The sequence below is a fragment of the Babylonia areolata genome, chromosome 12 (assembly GCF_041734735.1).
Source record: "Babylonia areolata isolate BAREFJ2019XMU chromosome 12, ASM4173473v1, whole genome shotgun sequence".
Taxonomy (NCBI): Eukaryota; Metazoa; Mollusca; class Gastropoda; order Neogastropoda; family Buccinidae; genus Babylonia; species Babylonia areolata.
In genome coordinates this window covers 2517438-2542002 of record NC_134887.1, presented here as the reverse complement: position 1 = coordinate 2542002, position 24565 = coordinate 2517438, and the positions used below count along the sequence as shown (strand labels likewise).

The following is a 24565-nucleotide window of genomic DNA, read 5'->3' as shown; positions in this document are numbered from 1 at the left end:
TCTTTCGGTGACTGTAGTTTTTTGTGCTCCCACTGTCTGGAATTCTCTGCCTGTTGGTCTTTGGTACCAGCCAACACTCCCTCATTTCAAATCTCGGCTAGAAATTCATCTCCACTGTTGATTTGAGTTGTTTCTGCTCATAGAGGTGTGTGTGTGGTTGAGTGGTTGGTCATTTTCGGGTGTGGCTGCGTGTGAATTGGCAAGATGACCAGTTTATTGATTCAGTCTTTACTGAGAGGACTGCACCACTCAAATGCCATTCTTCATTATTATCATTAATATTGTGTGTATGGTTGAATGTGGTCAGTCGTTTTCAGGGATGGCTGTATGTGAGTTGGCAAGATAACCAGCAGATTGATTCAAACTTTACTGAGAGCACTGCGCCATTTAAAAGCCACGCATTGTTGTTGTTGTAGCAGTATATGGTCAGAAGTGATTAATCGTCTTCAGGTGTGGCTGCATACGAATGGGGGAATTACCAGCATGCTGAGTCTAAATCTGCTTTAAGAAACGTGTTATGCAAATGCCGTTCGTTATCATCATTATCATTATTATTATTATTTTCATCGTTGTTGCTGTGCGACAGCTGACGGCGCCCCCTGTGAACACCAAAGCGCTGTCGCTGCTGACGTCGGTGGCTGGGGACGCCCTGACCCGCCACCTGGGCAAGATCCTGCCTGCCCTCCTGGCTTCTCTCAGCGCCAAGCGCGGCACGCCTGATGAGGACCAGGTAAACCCCTCATTCTGTACACCTGATGAGGACCAGGTAAACCCCTCCTTCTGTACACCTGATGAGGACCAGGTAAACCCCTCATTCTGTTCACCTGATGATGAGGACCAGGTAAACCCCTCATTCTGTACACCTGATGAGGACCAGGTAAACCCCTCCTTCTGTACACCTGATGAGGACCAGGTAAACCCCTCATTCTGTTCACCTGATGATGAGGACCAGGTAAACCCCTCATTCTGTACACCTGATGAGGACCAGGTAAACCCCTCATTCTTAAACTCCTCCTTTCTGTACACCTGACGAGGACCAGGTAAACCCCTCATTCTGTACACCTGATGATGAGGACCAGGTAAACCCCTCATTCTGTACACCTGATGATGAGGACCAGGTAAACCCCTCATTCTGTACACCTGACGAGGACCAGGTAAACCCCTCATTCTGTACACCTGATGATGAGGACCAGGTAAACCCCTCATTCTGTACACCTGATGATGAGGACCAGGTAAACCCCTCATTCTGTACACCTGACGAACAGGTAAACCCCTCATTCTGTACACCTGATGAGGACCAGGTAAACCCCTCATTCTGTACACCTGATGAGGACCAGGTAAACCCCTCATTCTGTACACCTGATGATGAGGACCAGGTAAACCCCTCATTCTGTACACCTGATGATGAGGACCAGGTAAACCCCTCATTCTGTACACCTGATGATGAGGACCAGGTAAACCCCTCATTCTGTACACCTGATGAGGACCAGGTAAACCCCTCATTCTGTTCACGTGATGAGGACCAGGTAAACCCCTGTTCTGTAGACATGAACAACAGGTAAACCCCCAGTTCTGTAGACCTGAAGAAACATACACACACACACACACACACACACACAACACACACCATATTCCAGTTTGCACCAGTACCACCCTCACATGCTGTCTCTCCCTCCATCTCCCCCTCTCTCTCCACAGGAGCTGGAGTACTGCAAGAAAGTGGTGCTGTCGGTGACGGACGAGGTAGGGGTTCGAACCATCATGGAGGAGCTGCTGGGCTCCATCAGCACGGCCAGCACGGGGGGCGGCGGGGAGGACGCGGTGCACTGCTGGTCGGTGGTCACCCTGCTGCAGGCTCTGTGCAGCAACAGCGCCGTGGGCGGCATGGGGGAGTACCTGCCGCAGCTCTTCCGCGGCCTCCTCCAGCTCTTCGTCAGGACTGACCCCCCTTTGCTCCTCGCCGCCTGGAACTGCCTGGACTCCATCACCAAGGTGACCGGGGGCGGTGGTGGAGGAGGAGGGAGGGAGGGGGGGGGGGGGGGGGGTAGTGATGTGTGGAGGAATCTTGTGGGGTTGTTTGTGCATGTGTGTGGAGATGGATGTTTTGTTGTTGTTGTGAGGGTGTGTGTGGATGTGTTGGGAAGGTGGGAATGGATGTATATTTGTGTCTTTGTAAGTGTGTGTGGGGGTGGGGATGGATTTATATTTGTGTGTGTTTGTGTGTGTGTGGGGGATGGATTTATATTTGTGTGTGTGGGGGGGGATGGATTTATATTTGTGTGTGTTGGGGGGGGGGAATGAATTTATATTTGTGTGTGTTTGTAAGTGTGTGTGGTGTAGGGTGTGTGTGGGTTGTCGTTCACAGCTGCTGGTTTGGGGAAGGGATGTGTGCAGAAAAATGTTTCAGTATGAATGAAAACACTCATTTTAGTTTGTGGAGAAATACCAACCAAACATTTTTTTTTTCCATTCTTTTTTTTTTTTTAATGGTGTTTTTAAGTGGTTCTCTGATGATTTGTAGATACAGTTATATAAATTTATTTAATTTTATGACTGCATTGTTCAAATAAAAACAAATCTGAGAAAACAACAAGAACATATTATATACAATGTCTCAGTGTTGGCGTGTGGTGTGGTGTGTGTGTGTGTGTGTGTGGAACCTTTCTCCATGGCACTTACCATTCGTAAGTCTTGATGATCACAGAGCCATGTGTTGTCAGTTTGTCTGTCCCCTCCTTCCTCCCCCCTCCTCCTTCCCCCCTCTACCCCCCTTCCCCCACCCCCACTCATCTCCCTCCACCCCTCCCCCCCCCCTTGTTGATGCAGACCAATCGCACTCAGAGCAACTGGTGGTAAAAGCGGTGGAGCACATTATAGGTACTTATCGTTTATGTTTCTAGACTTTTTTTTTCTCCCAGAAACTGGACACGAGCGAGATGCTGCCTCACATTGCCAGTGTGCGGCAGGCCGTCAGGTTTGCCGCGTCGGACTTCAAAGGCAAGGAGCTGCCAGGGTTCAGCATCCCCAAAAAGGTAAAGGTCGTCTGGTCACCGCTGTTGGTCGGCGGGAGGGCGGGGTGAGGGGGGTGCTAGGGGAGTGGCGGTGGTGGACATGTTGTTGTCGCGTTGTTCTTTGTTGTTATAAATTTGTTGTTATGCAGTTATTGTTGTGTCGTGACAATGCAGCACAGTACAGTACAACTCGGCACAATACAACAGTACAGTAGTACTACAGAATATGGTACAGTACAACACAGTACAGTAGTACTACAGAATATGGTACAACACAGTACAGTAGTACTACAGAATATGGTACAATGCAACACAGTACAACACAGTACAGTAGTACTACAGAATATGGTACAGTACAACACAGTACAGTAGTACTACAGAATATGGTACAGTACAACACAGTACAACACAGTACAGTAGTACTACAGAATATGGTACAATGCAACACAGTACAACACAGTACAGTAGTACTACAGAATATGGTACAGTACAACACAGTACAACACAGTACAGTAGTACTACAGAATATGGTACAATACAACACAGTACAGTAGTACTACAGAATATGGTACAATACAGTACAACACAGTACAGTAGTACTACAGAATATGGTACAGTACAACACAGTACAACACAGTACAGTAGTACTACAGAATATGGTACAATACAACACAGTACAACACAGTACAGTAGTACTACAGAATATGGTACAGTACAACACAGTACAGTAGTACTACAGAATATGGTACAGTACAACACAGTACAACACAGTACAGTAGTACTACAGAATATGGTACAGTACAATACAACACAACACAGTACAGTAGTACTACAGAATATGGTACAATGCAACACAGTACAACACAGTACAGTAGTACTACAGAATATGGTACAGTACAACACAGTACAGTAGTACTACAGAATATGGTACAGTACAACACAGTACAGTAGTACTACAGAATATGGTACAATACAACACAGTACAACACAGTACAGTAATACTACAGAATATGGTACAATATAACACAGTACAGTAGTACTACAGAATATGGTACAATGCAACACAGTACAACACAGTACAGTAGTACTACAGAATATGGTACAGTACAACACAGTACAGTAGTACTACAGAATATGGTACAATGCAACACAGTACAACACAGTACAGTAGTACTACAGAATATGGTACAATACAACACAGTACAGTAGTACTACAGAATATGGTACAGTACAACACAGTACAGTACAACACAGTACAGTAATACTACAGAATATGGTACAATATAACACAGTACAGTAGTACGACAATATGGTACAGCACAACACTATACAATATGGTACAACACAACACAATACAGTACAACAAAACTTTACAACACAATACAGTACAATGTAAGGCAACACAACACAGTACAACACAAAACAGTATGTCACAGTACAACACAGCACAGCACAGCACAGCACAACACAGCACAGCTCAACACAGCACAGCCAGCAGAACACAACACAACACAACACAGCACAGTACAACACAGCACTACACAACACAGCACAGTACAACACAGCACAACACAAAACAACACAGCACTACACAACACAGCACAGCACAACACAGTACAGCACAACACAGCACAGCACGACATGACACGACACAGCACAGCACAGTACAACACAGCACAAAACAACACAGCACAACACAACACAGTACAACACAACACAGCACAACACAACACAACACGACACGACACAGTACAACACAACACAGCACAGCTCAACACAGCACAGCACAGCAGAACACAACACAACACAACACAGCACTACAACAAGTGGTGTGGCTGTGCAGGGCATCGCCCCGGTACTGCCCATTTTCCGTGAGGGCATCCTGAACGGGGCACAGGAGGTGAAGGAGGCAGCCGCCCTGGGGCTAGGGGAGGTAATCGCCCTGACCAGCGCCGAGGCCCTGAAGCCGTCGGTGGTCAACATCACCGGCCCCCTCATCCGCATCCTGGGCGACCGATTCACCTGGAATGTCAAGGTCGCAGTCCTCGAGACCTTGACCTTGCTGCTCAGTAAGGTGAGCTCTTTTCGAACAATGACGGTCAAACGGAGATAATTCCGACATATTTCTCTATGGCAAAGGGAACTAAACATTAAAGGGAAATAATCTTTGTTAAAAAGTGACACAGCTGCAAATGGGAGTGATGTCAAATGCCTTCGTTTTCAGGTGGGAGTGGCATTAAACATCTGTGTTTTCAGGTGACAGGTGGGGGTGATGTTGAACACCTGTGTTTCCAGGTGGGGGTGATGTTGAACACCTGTGTTTCCAGGTGGGGGTGATGTGTGAACACCTGTGTTTCCAGGTGACAGGTGGGGGTGACGTTGAACACCTGTGTTTCCAGGTGACAGGTGGGGGTGATGTTGAACACCTGTGTGTCCAGGTGGGTGTGATGTTGAACACCTGTGTTTCCAGGTGGGGGTGATGTTGAACACCAGTGTTTCCAGGTGGGGGTGATGTTGAACACCTGTGTTTCCATGTGGGGGTGACGTTGAACACATGTGTTTCCAGGTGGGGGTGATGTTGAACACCTGTGTTTACAGGTGGGGGTGACGTTGAACATCAGTGTTTCCAGGTTGGGGTGATGTTGAACACCTGTGTTTCCAGGTGGGGGTGATGTTGAACACCTGTGTTTCCAGCTGGGGGTGATGTTGAACACCTGTGTTTCCAGGTGGGGGTGATGTTGAACACCTGTGTTTCCAGGTGGGGGTGATGTTGAACACCTGTGTTTCCAGGTGGGGGTGATGTTGAACACCTGTGTTTACAGGTGGGGGTGACGTTGAACATCAGTGTTTCCAGGTTGGGGTGATGTTGAACACCTGTGTTTCCAGGTGGGGGTGATGTTGAACACCTGTGTTTCCAGGTGGGGGTGATGTTGAACACCAGTGTTTCCAGGTGGGGGTGATGTTGAACACCTGTGTTTCCAGGTGGGGGTGATGTTGAACACCTGTGTTTCCAGGTGACAGGTGGGGGTGATGTTGAACACCAGTGTTTCCAGGTGTGGGTGACGTTGAACACCTGTGTTTCCAGGTGGGGGTGATGTAGAACACCTGTGTTTCCAGGTTGGGGTGATGTTGAACACCTGTGTTTCCAGGTGGGGGTGATGTTGAACACCTGTGTTTCCAGGTGGGGGTGATGTTGAACACCTGTGTTTCCAGATGGGGGTGATGTTGAACACCAGTGTTTCCAGGTGGGGGTGATGTTGAACACCTGTGTTTCCAGATGGGGGTGATGTTGAACACCTGTGTTTCCAGGTGGGGGTGACATTGAACACCTGTGTTTCCAGGTGGGGGTGACATTGTACACCTGTGTTTCCAGGTGGGGATGTTCCTGAAGCCCTTCCTGCCACAGCTGCAGACGACGTTCATCAAGGCACTGAACGACCCGAACCGCTCGGTGCGGCTGAAGGCGGCCACGGCCCTGGGGAAGCTGATCGTGATCCACGTGCGTGTGGACCCCCTCTTCACGGAGCTCTGCACGGGAATCAAGACCACTGACGACACCAGCATCAGGTCAGGGCTGCAGTCTGGACACGGCACAACAGTTAGACACCAACACTGCCATAACAGTTAGACACCAACACGGCCATAACAGTTAGACACCAACACAGCCATAACAGTTAGACACCAACGTGGCCATAACAGTTAAACACCAACACAGCCATAACAGGTAGACACCAACACGGCCATAACAGTTAGACACCAACAGTTAGACACCAACACAGCCATAACAGTTAGACACCAACACAGCCATAACAGTTAGACACCAACACAGCCATAACAGTTAGACACCATCACTGCCATAACACCAACACAGCCATAACAGGTAGACACAAACACGGCCATAACAGTTAGACACCAACACTGCCATAACAGTTAGACACCAACAGTTAGACACCAGCACAGCCATAACAGTTAGACACCAACACAGCCATAACAGACACCAACAGTTAACACCAACACAGCCATAACAGTAGACACCAACATGGCCATAACAGTTAGACACCAACACTGCCATAACAGTTAGACACCAACAGTTAACACCAACACAGCCATAACAGACACCAACACAGCCATAACAGTTAGACACCAACATGGCCATAACAGTTAGACACCAACACTGCCATAACAGACACCAACACAGCCATAACAGACACCAACACAGCCATAACAGACACCAACACGGCCATAACAGACACCAATACAGCCATAACACTTAGACACCAACACAGCCATCACAGTTAGACACCAACACTGCCATAACAGTTAGACACCATTACTGCCATAACACCAACACAGCCACAACAGTTAGACACGAACACAGCCATAACAGTTAGACACCAACAGTTAGACACCAACACTGCCATAACAGACACCATCACTGCCATAACAGTTAGACACCAACACAGCCATAACAGTTAGACACCAACACGGCCATAACAGACACCAGCACAGCCATAACAGTTAGACACCAACAGTTAGACACCAACACAGCCATAACAGTTAGACACCAACAGTTAGACACCAACACTGCCATAACAGACACCAACACTGCCATAACAGTTAGACACCAACACTGCCATAACAGTTAGACACCAACACTGCCATAACAGTTAGACACCAACAGTTAGACACCAACACTGCCATAACAGTTAGACACCAACAGTTAGACACCAACACTGCCATAACAGTTAGACACCAACAATTAGACACCAACACTGCCACAACACCAACACTGCCATCACAGTTAGACACCAACACAGCCATAACAGTTAGACACCAACACAGCCATAACATAACAAAAAATTTACATCACAGCATAACAGTTACTACACATTACCAACACAACAAAAAAATTGCTTCAAAACATAAACACAACAACATAACACAAAACTTAACACAAGAGTTATGACACAACAACACAAAAGTTTCAACACAAAACCAGCACAGCACAAAAGTTTCTAACGCAACACCAGCACAACACAACACCAGCACAGCACAACACCAACACAACACAAAACCAGCACAACACAACACCAGAACAACACAAAAGTTACAATACAACACCAGAACAACACAAAAGTTACAATACAACACCAGAACAACACAAAAAGTTTCAACAACGCAAACTTCACAACACCCACACAGCTTGACACACACAGCCTGACAGAAGAGACCGACACAACACAACACGACACAACACAACACAACACACATAGAGCCTGACTAAAGAGCCAGGTACAATTCAGCACAACACAACACACAGCCTGACGAAAGAGACCGACACAATTCAGCACAACACAACACAGCATACACCCTGACAAAAGAGACCGACACAATTCAGCACAACACAACACAGCATACACCCTGACAAAAGAGACCGACACAATTCAGCACAACACAACACAGCATACACCCTGACGAAAGAGACCGACACAATTCAGCACAACACAACACACACACACACCCTGACGAAAGAGACCGACACAACACAACACAACACAGCACAGCACAGCACAGCACAACGCAGCACAGCACAGCACAACACAACACAACACAACACAACACAACACAACACAACACAACACAGCACAACACAACACAACACAACACAACACAACACAAACTTCACAACACCCCCACACACAGCAGCAGCGACATCCCCACAGAAGCTAGCTGACGGAAGGAGACGCGGACGCGGTATTTTGCAGGGACACCTACCTGCAGGCGATCCGGTGCTGCTTGCACGGGGCAGGCGCCAAGATGGCAGAGCCTCTCCGCAGACAGATGGCGCTGTCCCTGCTGGGCCTGCTTACCTCCCCTGAGGACAGCACGCGCATGACGGCGGCTGGGTGCTTCGGGTCGCTGTGCGCCTTCATGTCGGAGGCTGAGGTGTCCGACACCATGGAACAGCTGATGGGTCAGTGTGTGTGGGTGGGGAGGGGTGTGTGTGGGAGGCAGGTGGGGGGGTGCTTTGCTGATGGGTCGGTGGTTGGGGGTGGGGTATGGGTGTGTGTGTGTGGGGTGCTTTGGGTCGCTGTGCGCCTTCATGTCGGAGGCTGAGGTGTCCGACACCATGGAACAGCTGATGGGTCAGTGTGTGTGGGTGGGGAGGGGTGTGTGTGGGAGGGAGGTGTTGGGGTGCTTTGGGTCACTGTGAGTGTACTTCATGTCAGAGGCCGAGGTGTCCAACACTGAGCAGCTGATGGGTCAGTATGTGTGGTGGTAGGGAGGGAGTGTGGGGGTGTTTTAGGTCGCTGTGTGCCTTCATGTTCGAGGCCGAGGAGGATGGGGGGGGGAGGGGGGGGGGTCTGTGTGTGTCTGTGCCTGAATCAAGAAAAAAAATAAAGGGTACATTCAAGTCATTTATGAATGAAAGATGGTGATGATGTTCTAATTACTGTAATCATAATCCACAAGCAAGATAATTGTGCTGACAACAGTCACAACACAATATGAATTATATTGTATGGTATTGCTCTTTTCTCACAGCACATTTCTGTCTGTGAAATTCGGGCAGCTCTTCCTGGGAGATCGTGTCACTTCAGTGTATTTGTTTTCAAAACTATAATGTGGATCTTCCTAAAGAATTTTGCCAGGGACAAGCCGTTTGTTGCCATTGGTTCTTTTATATGCGCTAAATGCCTGCTACACACAGAAACTGGGTTTGTCATTTCATCTGATTAATTAGTTTCCAGTCCACCACTCAAGGTCTAGTGGAGAGGGAGAAAGTACTGGTGACTGTTGGATTCAACAAGTTAATTTGTTGAGCAGGAGTTTACAAGTTAAAATTTGTTGAGCAGGAGTTTACAAGTTAAAATTTGTTGAGCAGGAGTTTACAAGTTAATTTGTTGAGCAGGAGTTTACAAGTTAATTTGTTGAGCAGGAGTTTACAAGTTAATTTGTTGAGCAGGAGTTTACAAGTTAAAATTTGTTGAGCAGGAGTTTACAAGTTAATTTGTTGAGCAGGAGTTTGAGTTTACAAGTTAATTTGTTGAGCAGGAGTTTGAGTTTACAAGTTAATTTGTTGAGCAAGAGTTTACAAGTTAATTTGTTGAGCAGGAGTTTACAAGTTAAAATTTGTTGAGCAGGAGTTTACAAGTTAATTTGTTGAGCAGGAGTTTACAAGTTAATTTGTTGAGCAGGAGTTTACAAGTTAATTTGTTGAGCAGGAGTTTGAGTTTACAAGTTAATTTGTTGAGCAGGAGTTTACAAGTTAATTTGTTGAGCAGGAGTTTACAAGTTAAAATTTGTTGAGCGGGAGTTTACAAGTTAATTTGTTGAGCAGTTTACAAGTTAATTTGTTGAGCAGGAGTTTACAAGTTAAAATTTGTTGAGCAGGAGTTTACAAGTTAATTTGTTGAGCAGGAGTTTGAGTTTACAAGTTAATTTGTTGAGCAGGAGTTTACAAGTTAATTTGTTGAGCAGGAGTTTACAAGTTAAAATTTGTTGAGCAGGAGTTTACAAGTTAATTTGTTGAGCAGTTTACAAGTTAATTTGTTGAGCAGGAGTTTACAAGTTAAAAGCAGGAGTTTACAAGTTAAAATTTGTTGAGCAGGAGTTTACAAGTTAATTTGTTGAGCAGGAGCAATGTATTTTGTGTTTGTATTTCTTTTTATCACAACAGATTTCTCTGTGTGAAATTCGGGCTGCTCTCTCCAGGGAGAGCACGTCGCTACACTACAGCGCCACCCATTTTTTTGTATTTTTTCCTGTGTGCAGTTTTATTTCTTTTTCCCATCAAAGTGGATTTTTCTACAGAATTTTGCCAGGAACAACCCTTTTGTTGCCGTGGGTTCTTTTACATGCGCTAAGTGCATGCTGCACATGGGACCTCGGTTTATCGTCTCATCCGAAAGATTAGCGTCCAGACCACCACTCAAGGTCTAGTGGAGGGGGAGAAAATATCGGCGGCTGAGCCGTGATTCGAACCAACGCGCTCAGATTCTCTCGCTTCCTAGGCGGACGCGTTACCTCTAGGCCATCTCTCCTGATTCTCTTCCCTTTCATGACAGGGGAAATTAGTGTCGGATTTGTTTAGATGATAATCGGTGATTCTTTTTTTTGGGGGGGGTTGTTTTTTTGTTTTGTTTTGGACATTCAGTTTGAAACATACATGGAAGTGTGGACAAGTAGTATAGCATCTGGAAGAAAAAGAAAAAACATGCTAAGAAAACAGTAACATGAATGAACACACACAAAAATGGTTGACACAGACAAAGGCATGTATCATCAGATGAAATAAAATAGTGACCAGGCTGATAACTGATAGTGTCCGGTTTTGTTTTTTGTTTTGATTTTTTGATTGTGTGTGTTTAGGTTTTGTTTTTGTTTTTTTTGTTTGTTTTGTTTGTTTTTGTTTGGTTTTTTTCTCAAGGCCTGACTAAGCTCGTTGGGTTACGCTGCTGGTCAGGCATCTGCTTGGCAGATGTGGTGTAGCGTACATGGATTTGTCCGAAAGCAGTGACGCCTCCTTGAGCTACTGATACTGATACTGTTACTTTTTGAGCAAAAATAGTTGCTGACAACACTACGCCGGTTGCAGACACAGACATGAGCGTGGACTGGACGCTGCGACAGGGCCGGTGCTGTGCCCTTGGTGTGGTGCTGAAGGAGTGTCCTGACAAAGTGTGGCCCCTCCCCCTCCGCGCAGCACTCGTCAACACCGTCTCCCTCCTCGCCCTCGCTGATCGGGTGGGTGTTGGTGTGGTGGGGTGGGGTGTGGAGGGGGAGCGGGGGGCGGTGGAGGATGTATGTATGGGAAGATTTGGGGGGTGTGGTAGTGTGTGTGTGTGGGAGTTGTATGCATGTTGTGCATGGTGTGGGTGGCTGTTTAAAAAAAAATTGTAGGAAAAAGAGAGTGCTAGTCAGGGGGGCAAAGGCGAGGTTACCTACTTTCGGGAGGTTATTGACCGTAGCTACTTTCGTTTTCTCCGCATAGGCGGATAGTAGTTTGCACAGGACAGGAATGTCAGACCCCTGCCGGAGTCTGCACTAGTGGGTCACGGTAAGTATGTTACTTAAACGTAATTTTAGGAAGAAAATTTCCTTTTTGTTGGGTTTTTTCCCCTTTTTTGTGTGTTTTTGTTTGTTTTGTTTTTTTCGCTGCCCCATCACCTGCACCATTTCAGTGGCACTACTTCCACACCGCTCATTCCCAGTCCCCTCACGAACATGGCCACACCCAGGTCCGTCTCATTCCCAGTCCCCTGGCGAACATGGCCACACCCAGGTCCGTCTCATTCCCAGTCCCCTCACGAACATGGCCACACCCAGGTCCGTCTCATTCCCAGTCCCCTGGCGAACATGGCCACACCCAGGTCCGTCTCATTCCCAGTCCCCTGGCGAACATGGCCACACCCAGGTCCGTCTCATTCCCAGTCCCCTCACGAACATGGCCTCACCCAGGTCCGTCTGTCAGTCACAGTGTCGACAGTCACACAGGGAACCATCAATGATGGGTCCCCAGTAGGCTACACACCAGAGGAGACCCTGCATTGCTGCTAAGCCACTTCGATGGTGTTCAGTAGTACCTATTCTGATTTAACGTACCTAGGACACCACCTACTGAGCCCGCTACAGATGACAGTAATCGTGGAGCCACATTGAGTGAGTACCTCGCTCCCCTGGAGTGGAGACCATGACCACGTCCCTCCAAGGACAGTCCCCCATCAAACTGCTGACACCAAATACAGGCCCTTGACAGGATTCACCTCAAGCACGGAAGTTAATCCAAGCCTCTTGTTGTCTGCTTTCTTGTAGAGCCCAGCAGGTTAGGTTCATGCAGAGGTCAGGGATCGTGGTTTTTTGTTGTTTTTTTTTGTTTTGTTTTGTTTTTTGGCTGCTTGTATGGAAAAAGCTGGCAGAATGGTTAAGACACTCAGCTGCCAATAAGGCCTGACTAAGCGCGTTGGGTTACGCTGCTGGTCAGGCATCTGCTTGGCAGATGTGGTGTAGCGTATATGGATTTGTCCGAACGCAGTGACACCTCCTTGAGCTACTGAAACTGAAACTGTGAGAGTGTGGGTTCGAATCCCGCTCTCGCCCTTTCTCCCAAGTTTGACTGGAAAATCAAACTGAGCGTCTAGTCTTGTGGGTGAGACAGTAAACCGAGGTTCCGTGTGCAGCATGCACTTGGCGCACAGAAAAAGAACCCATGTCAACGTGAGTGTTGTCCTCTGGCAAAATTCTGTAGAAAAATCCACTCTGATAGGTACACAAATGTATAAGCATGCGCTCAAGGCCTGACTAAGCATGTTGAGTTATGCTGCTGGTCAGGCATCTGTCTAGCAGATGTGGTGTAGCGTGTAGGGATTTGTCCGAGCGCTGTGACGCCTCCTTGAGAAACTGGAACTGATGCTTGTACAGCAGCTCGTGTGAGTGAGAGGTTGTTGGGAAGTGAAAGACAGACTGACATTGATTGAAGGTGAAAGGCAGACTGATTGAAGGTGAAAGGCAGACTGACATTGATTGAAGGTGAAAGGCAGACTGATTGAAGGTGAAAGGCGAAAGGCAGACTGATTGAAGGTGAAAGGCAGACTGATTGAAGGTGAAAGGCACACTGATTGAAGGTGAAAGGCAGACTGATTGAAGGTGAAAGGTAAACTGTGACTGAAGGTGAAAGACAGACTGATTGAAGGTGAAAGGCAGACTAATTGAAGGTGAAAGGTAAACTGATTGAAGGGGAAAGACAGACTGATTGAAGGTGAAAGGTAAACTGATTGAAGGGGAAAGACAGACTGATTGAAGGTGAAAGGCAGACTGATTGAAGGTGAAAGGTAAACTGATTGAAGGGGAAAGACAGACTGATTGAAGGTGAAAGGTAAACTGATTGAAGGTGAAAGGTAAACTGATTGAAGGGGAAAGACAGACTGATTGAAGGTGAAAGGCAGACTGATTGAAGGTGAAAGGTAAACTGATTGAAGGGGAAAGACAGACTGATTGAAGGTGAAAGGCAGACTGATTGAAGGTGAAAGGTAAACTGATTGAAGGGGAAAGACAGACTGATTGAAGGGGAAAGGCAGACTGATTGAAGGTGAAAGGTAAACTGATTGAAGGGGAAAGACAGACTGATTGAAGGGGAAAGGTAAACTGATTGAAGGGGAAAGGTAAACTGATTGAAGGGGAAAGACAGACTGATTGAAGGGGAAAGACAGACTGATTGAAGGGGAAAGACAGACTGATTGAAGGGGAAAGACAGACTGATTGAAGGGGAAAGACAGACTGATTGAAGGGGAAAGACAGACTGATTGAAGGGGAAAGACAGACTGATTGAAGGGGAAAGGTAAACTGATTGAAGGGGAAAGGTAAACTGATTGAAGGGGAAAGGTAAACTGATTGAAGGGGAAAGACAGACTGATTGAAGGTGAAAGGCAGACTGATTGAAGGTGAAAGGTAAACTGATTGAAGGTGAAAGGTAAACTGATTGAAGGGGAAAGACAGACTGATTGAAGGGGAAAGGTAAACTGATTGAAGGGGAAAGACAGACTGATTGAAGGGGAAAGGTAAACTGATTGAAGGGGAAAGGTAAACTGATTGAAGGGGAAAGGTAAACTGATTGAAGGGGAAAGGTAAACTGATTGAAGGGGAAAGACAGACTGATTGAAGGGGAAAGGTAAACTGATTGAAGGGGAAAGACAGACTGATTGAAGGGGAAAGGTAAACTGATTGAAGGGGAAAGGTAAACTGATTGAAGGGGAAAGGTAAACTGATTGAAGGGGAAAGGCAGACTGATTGAAGGGGAAAGACAGACTGATTGAAGGGGAAAGGTAAACTGATTGAAGGGGAAAGGTAAACTGTGATTGAAGGTGAAAGGTAAACTGATTGAAGGTGAAAGGCAGACTGATTGAAAGTGAAAGGTAAACTGTGATTGAAGGTGAAAGGCAGACTGATTGAAGGTGAAAGGCAGACTGATTGAAAGTGAAAGGCAGACTGATTGAAGGTGAAAGGTAAACTGTGATTGAAGGTGAAAGGCAGACTGATTGAAAGTGAAAGGTAAACTGTGATTGAAGGTGAAAGGCACACTGATTGAAGGTGAAAGACAGACTGACATTGATTGAAGGTGAAAGGCACACTGATTGAAGGTGAAAGACAGACTGACATTGATTGAAGGTGAAAGGCACACTGATTGAAGGTGAAAGACAGACTGATTGAAGGTGAAAGGCAGACTGATTGAGGTGAAAGGCAGACTGTGACTGAAGGTGAAAGGCAGACTGTGACTGAAGGTGAAAGGCAGACTGATTGAAGGTGAAAGGTAAACTGTGACTGAAGGTGAAAGGCAGACTGATTGAAGGTGAAAGGCAGACTGTGACTGAAGGTGAAAGGCAGACTGATTGAAGGTGAAAGGTAAACTGTGATTGAAGGTGAAAGGCAGACTGATTGAAGGTGAAAGGCAGACTGATTGAGGTGAAAGGCAGACTGTGATTGAAGGTGAAAGGTAAACTGTGACTGAAGGTGAAAGACAGACTGATTGAAGGTGAAAGGTAAACTGTGATTGAAGGTGAAAGGCAGACTGTGATTGAAGGTGAAAAACTGTGACTGAAGGTGAAAGGCAGACTGATTGAAGGTGAAAGGTAAACTGTGATTGAAGGTGAAAGGCAGACTGTGACTGAAGGTGAAAGGCAGACTGTGACTGAAGGTGAAAGGCAGACTGTGACTGAAGGTGAAAGGCAGACTGTGACTGAAGGTGAAAAGCAGACTGATTGAGGTGAAAGGCAGACTGTGACTGAAGGTGAAAGGCAGACTGTGACTGAAGGTGAAAGGCAGACTGTGACTGAAGGTGAAAGGCAGACTGATTGAAGGTGAAAGGCAAACTGTGATTGTGACTGAAGGTGAAAGGCAAACTGTGATTGTGACTGAAGGTGAAAGGCAAACTGTGAAGGTGAAAGGCAAACTGTGATTGAAGGTGAAAGGCAGACTGATTGAAAGTGAAAGGTAAACTGTGATTGAAGGTGAAAGGCAGACTGTGATTGAAGGTGAAAGGCAGACTGATTGAAGGTGAAAGGCAGACAGACTGATTGAGGTGAAAGGCAGACTGTGATTGAAGGTGAAAGGTAAACTGTGACTGAAGGTGAAAGGCAGACTGTGACTGAAGGTGAAAGGCAGACTGATTGAAGGTGAAAGGCAGACTGTGATTGAAGGTGAAAGGCAGACTGTGACTGAAGGTGAAAGGCAGACTGATTGAAGGTGAAAGGTAAACTGTGATTGAAGGTGAAAGGCAGACTGATTGAAGGTGAAAGGCAGACAGACTGATTGAGGTGAAAGGCAGACTGACATTGACTGAAGGTGAAAGGTAAACTGTGGTTGCAGATTCCCATCTGTCTGGGAGGGGTGCGGGCCGTGGGCTACCTGCTGCGCCACCTGCTGCAGAAGGGGGACAACTCTGCCGACTCCCACAGTCTGGCCGCCGTGCTGGTCAAGGTCAGGGTCTCCTCTCCTCTCCTCTCCTCTCCTCTCCTTATTCTCTCTTTTTTTTTTCTTCTTTTTTTTTTTAGATAATATATTTATTCAGTTATTACATTATTCAAAGAGCATAAACACATACAGTGGACAGAAAAAACAAAGAACAAAATTATATTTAAGAAAAAAAAACGAAAAAGAAAGATGAATAAATAAATAAATAAAAAAAGCAGTGACATGTTCATAATTATTATTTCGAGAGTGTCAACCCAGGTGTTATCATAGACTCGTAGCTGTTTATGTATTTGTTATTGGTTGTTGTTGTTGTTTTTTTCTTTTCTAAGCATTAAAAGCACACACACACACACATAAAAAAAAAAAAACAATCAGGATAGAATACGATTAGGACATCCAGGATTGAATATATCCAGGATAGAATATGATTAGGACATCCAGGATAGAATATGATTATGACATCCAGAATAGAACAAATCCATGATATAATATGATTTTGAACCAAAACGTATGGCCAATACAGTTTTTCATACCCAGCTTCTCCATCACTCATCTTCGCTGCAATCTTTCAAATCCAGTCTGAAGACCCACCATTTCCCTTTCCAGTATGAGATAAAATGACTATTTGTGTGTGAGTGAGTTTTGATAATTTCAGAATTTGTAGGTGGTATTTTTGATTGTGTAATATTTACGATTGTGTGCTATGATTTGTGTGTGTGTGCATGTGCTTGTGTGTATTGTGTGTGGGGGGGATGAATAGTTTTCAATGATGTTTGGTATCTTGTGTTCAATTTTTATTTTTTGATATTGACATATGTGTTCTATTTGTGAACGCCTAGGGCTTATTTTCAAGATAAGGCGTAAATGTGCATGATAATAATAATTATAATAAATAGGACATCCAGGATAGAATATGATTAGGACATCCAGCATAAGGTTTCCCACACAGAAAGAACCCTAACACAGTCTCCCCCCCACCCCTCTGTGCCGGCAGTGCCTGAAGAACGACTCCACGGACGTGAAGCAGCTGGTGGGCCGCATGCTGACCTACGTGGGTGACGGTGGGACGGAGGCGGAAGGGGGGGTGCAGGGGGAGGTGCTGAGGGTGGTGGTGCCGGCGCTGGTGATGGGCACCAAGGAGAAGAACACCATGGTCCGTGCGGCCAGCGAGTCGGCACTCGTCACCCTGCTGAGGCTGCGCCACGGTGACGCCTTCTACCAGGTGAGGGGGGGAGATGTGGTGACTGATGTGTGTTTTCTTGTTGTTGGGAACGTGTCTGTGTATGTGTTGTTGTTGTTGTTGGGAACGTGTGTGTGTCTGTGTGTGTGTTGTTGGGAACGTGTGTGTGTCTGTGTGTGTGTTGTTGTTGTTGGGAACGTGTGTGTGTGTTGTTGTTGTTGTTGGGAACGTGTGTATGTCTGTGTGTGTGTTGTTGTTGTTGGGAACGTGTGTGTGTGTTGTTGTTGTTGTTGGGAACGTGTGTATGTCTGTGTGTGTGTTGTTGTTGTTGGGAACGTGTGTGTGTGTTGTTGTTGTTGTTGGGAACGTGTGTGTGGTTTGTTGTTTTTGTGAACACGTGTGTGTGTGTTTTGTTGTTGTGAACATGTGTTTGATTATGAACAGGTCTGTTGTGGTGGATTTGAAGACGTCTGTTGTGGTGGATTTGAAGACATCTGTTGTGGTTGTGGTGGATTTGAAGACATATCTGTTGTGGTTGTGGTGGATTTGAAGACATATCTGTTGTGGTGGATTTGAAGACATATCTGTTGTGGTTGTGGTGGATTTGTAGACATGTCTGTTGTGGTGGATTTGAAGACATATCTGTTGTGGTTGTGGTGGATTTGAAGACATATCTGTTGTGGTGGATTTGAAGACATATCTGTTGTGGTTGTGGTGGATTTGAAGACATATCTGTTGTGGTGGATTTGAAGACATATCTGTTGTGGTTGTGGTGGATTTGAAGACATATCTGTTGTGGTGGATTTGAAGACATGTCTGTTGTGGTTGTGGTGGATTTGTAGACATGTCTGTTGTGGTGGATTTGAAGACATATCTGTTGTGGTGGATTTGAAGACATGTCTGTTGTGGTGGATTTGAAGACATGTCTGTTGTGGTGGATTTGAAGACATATCTGTTGTGGTGGATTTGAAGACATGTCTTGTGGTTGTGGTGGATTTGAAGACATGTCTGTTGTGGTGGATTTGAAGACATGTCTGTTGTGGTTGTGGTGGATTTGTAGACATGTCTGTTGTGGTGGATTTGAAGACATATCTGTTGTGGTGGATTTGAAGACATATCTGTTGTGGTGGATTTGAAGACATGTCTGTTGTGGTTGTGGTGGATTTGTAGACATGTCTGTTGTGGTGGATTTGAAGACATATCTGTTGTGGTGGATTTGAAGACATGTCTGTTGTGGTGGATTTGAAGACATATCTGTTGTGGTGGATTTGAAGACATGTCTTGTGGTTGTGGTGGATTTGAAGACATGTCTGTTGTGGTGGATTTGAAGACATGTCTGTTGTGGTTGTGGTGGATTTGAAGACATATCTGTTGTGGTGGATTTGAAGACATATCTGTTGTGGTGGATTTGAAGACATATCTGTTGTGGTGGATTTGAAGACATGTCTGTTGTGGTTGTGGTGGATTTGAAGACATATCTGTTGTGGTGGATTTGAAGACATATCTGTTGTGGTGGATTTGAAGACATGTCTGTTGTGGTGGATTTGAAGACATATCTGTTGTGGTGGATTTGAAGACATATCTGTTGTGGTTGTGGTGGATTTGAAGACATATCTGTTGTGGTGGATTTGAAGACATATCTGTTGTGGTGGATTTGAAGACATATCTGTTGTGGTGGATTTGAAGACATGTCTGTTGTGGTTGTGGTGGATTTGAACCGTGCTGCTCCTCTTGTCTTTCGTTCCTCTAAATTTGATGACGTCTGCCATCCCCTTCATGCTTTACACTGGCTCCCTGTGCAAGAAAGCATCATTTACAAAGGTTTTTTTCCTTTTTTTTGATATTCATGTATGTGTTCTACTTGTAAATGCCAAGGGCTTACTTTCAAGATTTGGCGTAAAGGCCTGTGATAATAATGATAATGATTTGAACCCCGAGCATGATAATAATGATAATTATTTGAACCCAGAGCATGATAATAATGATAATGATTTAAACCCAGTGCATGATAATAATGATAATGATTTGAACCCAGAGCATGATAATAATGATACTGATAATAATGATCTGAACCCAGAGCATGATGATAATGATGATAATAATGATTATGATTTGAACCCAGAGCGTGATAATAATGATAATGATTTGAACCCAGAGTGTGATAATAATGATAATAATGATAATGATTTGAATCCAGTGCATGATAATAATGATAATGATTTAAACCCAGAGCATGATTATAATGATAATGATAATAATGATAATGATCTGAACCCAGAACATGATAATAATGATGATAATGATAATGATTTGAACCCAGAGCATGATAATAATGATGATAATGATAATAATGATAATGATTTGAACCCAGAGCATGATAATAATGATGATAATGATAATGATGATAATGATAATAATGATAATGATTTAAACCCAGAGCATGATTATAATGATAATGATAATAATGATAATGATCTGAACCCAGAACATGATAATAATGATAATAATGATAATGATTTGAACCCAGAGCATGATAATAATGATAATGATTTGAACCCAGAGCATGATGATAATGATAATAATGATAATGATTTGAACCCAGAGCATGATAATAATGAAAATAACGATAATGATTTGAACCCAGAGCACCCTGAGCTCCCTGGACGCGGGCATGCAGGACTCCCTGAGGGAGGTGTACGCCAAGTCGCTGAAGAAGCTGGCCACACAGACAGACCCCGGAGTGGAGGACATCGACGACACTGTGCTGCGATAGTCGGCCATGCCTGCCACGGATGGATGGACGAGGAGGTAGTGCAGTGTTCCCAGTCCTACAGAGAGACGTGGAGAGACCCTGCCGTCTCTGGCTTGTTGGGGATGGAGCAGCATGGGCGATCTTCACAGTGCTGAAGTGTTTTCCGTTTGTTTGTGCGTTTCTTGTGGTTTTTCTCATACAAAAGACTTTACAGTATAGCAGCTACCACACTCAAAAGTGTATAATATAGATCTTAACAGCGCTGTAGTGTTTTTGGTTTTGTTTGGTTTTTCCCATACAAAAGTCATTACAGTATAGCACTGCACACAAAAACATATAATAATCACCCTTACATGCAAGTTATTCATCAGCATGAATGCCGGGAGTTAGATACATGAATCAGCAAGTTCAGATCAGTTTTCCAAGGAGGCGTCACTGTGTTCGAACAATTCCATACACGCTACACCACATCTGCTAAGCTGATGCCTGACCAGCAGTGTAACCCAACGCGCTTTGTCTGGCCTTGAGGGAAAGTCGAAAAAATAATGTAGGATTAATAAAGAAGAAAAGAACGTGATAAAAAGAGACCTGTCGTTTCAGCTTCTTCTTCCCCCTCTTTGCTTTGAGCACAAGAGGTTTTGTGTAGTGTGTAAGAATGTTATATTATCTGGAGATTTGTGTGTATTCTGTTTTGTGTGGTATTATTTTTGTCCCAACAGATTACTCAGTGTGTAAAATTCACATTTTTTTTCCCCTGAAAATTGCATAGGTTATGTGTTGTGTTTTGCTGTGTTGTGATACTTTTTAAAGGTCACAACAGACTGCTCAGCATGAAGTGAAATTCGGGCCGGTCTCTCAGTTTCAGTAGCTCAAGGAGGCGTCATTGTGTTCGGACAAATCCATATACGCTACACCACATCTGCCAAGCAGATGCCTGACCACCAGCATAACCCAACGCACTTAGTCAGGCCTTGAGAAAAAAAAAAAAAGAACTACTACTAATAATAATAATATGTATAAGGCGCAAAACCTTGATGAAGTCAACTATAAGCGTACAAAATGAAATAAAATAAATATATAAATAAATAATTAATAACTAACTAACTAAATAATAATAATATAATTTTTTTTAAATAAATAAAAACTGTGGTCCATATGTGCGACTCGATCCTGTGCACACTCGCCACCTTGCCAAGCCCTGTACCACCGGGTCACTTTGTGGGAGAAAATTCTTTAACGTTGAACAAAACTTCACGCTGCGGAGATCGTTCATGTACAGCCGTGCCCTGTGGTTGGTGTGTGTGTGTGTGTGTCAGTGTGTGTGTGTCTGTCAGTGTGCAGGTGCTGCCATCTGCTTATCCCTTGAAGACTGTCTAGCACATTTACCGCCTTTTTTTTTCTTTTTCGTTTTTTTTATTTTAAAGACAGGACAGTATTTGTGCGACCAGTTCTTAAACAAAAAGTAATCAGTTTTATAGTGCAGTGTAAAAATGTTACTTTCATCATTGTTTATTTATCAGTTTTGATGGCAGGGGTAAGGCAGTGTGGTGTGTTTCTTTTTGTTTTTCTTTGTTTGTTCTTTGTTTATATGATTGATTGTGTGACCAGCATGAACTGCAGAGGGTTTTTCTGACCCTGAGGTGTGACTGTTCCGAGGGGAACAGGGGCAGTTTAGTTCCCAGACTGTCCGACGACAACACGTGTCAGGGCTTTTATCACAACAGGAAAGAACTTGTGGATGGGTTGGGTTTTTTTTTCCTTATTGAAATTTTTTTTTTTTAATGTTTGTGGTAATATGCGGATGTTTATATTGTTTCAGGTTAAGGAGATGGTGTTGCACGTGCGTGTTTTAGTTTGTGGGTGTTAGGTAGATAGATGATCGACATGGAGATAATGAAAGCGGATGAATGTTTTGTGCTTGTGAGTCAGTCTTCATTCTTTGTGTGTGTGTGTGTGTGTGTGTCACCCACAGTTCAGGACTGTGATGGTGAACGTTACTGGGGATGGTATAATGCTGTGGGGGGCGGGGTGTGCTGGGGTGTGGGCCCTTGGAGGTTTGGGAACACTGGACCAGGCTGTGCCCTCACAACATACTGCACCGTGGTCCGGGCTGAGAGATACAGACATCTGCAGTGTTGGTCAGGGAGATTGGAGCGACACCCCCAAAGACACATCCATGAAGTGGATGACCCTGGACTGTACTGTGTGTCAGTTGTTCCCTCTGGGCACACCCTCTCTTGGTAGGTGCCCACCACATGGACTGGAAAAACAAAACAAAAAAAAGCAACACCCTCACCTCTGATGGGATCCACGTCCACCCAGCCGTCAGTCCGTGGCGCTGCAGTTTCCGTTGTTGTTTTAGTTTTGTGTGCAAACTTTCAGGGACTGAGTCATGCTTGTCAGTCAGTCACTCCCTGCAGTCCAGTTCTGATCGTTGAACAGCTGTTTCTAGGCCTGCAAAATGTGCAGTTTTGTTTGGTTTTGGTGGTTTTTGTTTTGTTTTCGTTGTTTTTGTCATTTGGTGAACAGAGCAGTGAGCGTTTTTGTTTGTTATGATGTATTTTTTGCTGACTTTTGATTGCGTGGTTTGACACAGGGTTCATGAACCCTGATCACTGGTGACCACAGGGTCAGAAGTCAAACTCTTTACTGATTCTGCTGCTGCAACACGGATGTCAGCTGTGTCAAGTGAACATTAATGAACACACTGCAGTTGCTCTGGTGTCAACTGAACCCCCACACCCCCCAAAATATTACAGGATCAAGGTCATGTATGATGTATACACAATCATAAAAGTCTTCATGTTCCCCCCGCCCCCCTCGCTCTGTGGGATGCTGGGGGTCTTTCAGTATAAACATCACCCCCGCCTTCTGGCTACTGTGTGCCGGGAGTTACCTGTCTGTCGCTCTCTGTGTGTCTGCCTTTGTTCTCCCTTTGATACTGCCTGCTTTTTCTGCCTTCCCAGTCCATTCCCCTTTCTGTGTTTAACCAGCAGGCCTTGACACTTGTTTCTCTTTCTGTTCTGCAGCCTGCGATGTACTGTCTGTGCTGTTTTGCTCTGGTGATTAGCGATTAAGGAGTGATCATTGTTAACGCTGGGATGGGCGCTTGCTGTCAATTCGCCACTGTTATTTGCTTTTATGGACTTTTTTTTGGTCTGTGTTGCATTGAAGTATTCTTTGTCCTTGTTTTTTTTCTAATCTGGGGATGCTGAATGAAGAGGAAGAGGTCACTTCCTCAGCAGAGCCTAGTCTTATTTGTCTGCAGGAGTTAAAAGGCTCAGAAAATGTCGTGAACTGTGTCATTTTTGCAGGTTTTTTTTTGTGTGTGTGTTTTTTTTGTATGTTTAATGGGTTTTTTTGTTGTTGTTGTTTTTTTAGATGTGAAAGAGTTTTGTGTTAATGTGGTTGAGTTTTAAATTTAGTCGAAGAGCCGTGATGCAGCTGTGTGCGATCAGCTGGACAAATAAACAGCATCGTCAGATGTCTTAACGTTGTTCTTGGAATGAACATGAAACGTGGTACTTCGCAGTGAAAAGTGTGCAAGTCTTGATTTTTCTGCTTCCAGTTGTGGTGTGGTTACACGTTTCTTTGCTGGAAAGTGATGTGTAGTTCTGGCTGTCTGGGGTTGTGCGGTGCCCGTGCTGCCAGTGTCTGTGGTTTGTTGTGTTGGGCAAACGTGTTGACAGAATACACACTTCCGTCTGTTTCTGAATGACTGTGGATCGTAATTAAAAAAAACACAGTTGATGCAAATGCTACATGTTCTGTGTGTATGTTCGTGTGTGTGTGTGTGTGTGTGAGTGATGCAATTTAGCTGTGCGTGCAGAGGTTAACAATAACTATTTTTTACTTATTTTGTTACTTACTTTATTTTACTTATCCACTCGGGCCAGTCAGCGGAAAATCCATTTGCCAGGATGGGTTTTGTATTTGCCCAGTCTTTGACAAACACTCATGCCTCAGACAAACATGCACACACATACATGAACACATACTAACACTCACACACACAAAGTGTGTCTTCACAAGTGACTGAGAACGTTGATGTTTTTGACTTTTTGCATTCATTATCAGTTGTTTCGCTTGTTAGTTTAACGACTTCTCTTTTACGAAGTCCTTTAAGTAATTTCCTGTAATTGTATTTAGAATTTT

The 24565-nt window shown here is 44.8% G+C and overlaps 1 protein-coding gene across 2 annotated transcripts in view; it reads left to right on the top strand.

The window, feature by feature from the left end:
- LOC143288319 (stalled ribosome sensor GCN1-like) overlaps positions 1-24166 on the top strand; it is a 119008-nt gene extending 94842 nt beyond the window's left edge. The window contains exons 43-53 of one of the 2 annotated variants that reach the window (XM_076596692.1): positions 587-730; positions 1699-1992; positions 2919-3032; positions 4855-5085; positions 6385-6578; positions 8777-8985; positions 11611-11759; positions 16374-16484; positions 17473-17700; positions 20303-20466; positions 22230-24166. In XM_076596692.1, the coding sequence (XP_076452807.1) occupies positions 587-730; positions 1699-1992; positions 2919-3032; positions 4855-5085; positions 6385-6578; positions 8777-8985; positions 11611-11759; positions 16374-16484; positions 17473-17700; positions 20303-20431 (1803 nt within the window). In that variant the 3' untranslated portion in view covers positions 20432-20466; positions 22230-24166. Of the gene's footprint in view, positions 1-586; positions 731-1698; positions 1993-2918; positions 3033-4854; positions 5086-6384; positions 6579-8776; positions 8986-11610; positions 11760-16373; positions 16485-17472; positions 17701-20302 lie in introns of both variants that reach the window. The other variant, XM_076596691.1, reaches the window with a different exon arrangement.
- Positions 24167-24565: the final 399 nt, after the last annotated feature.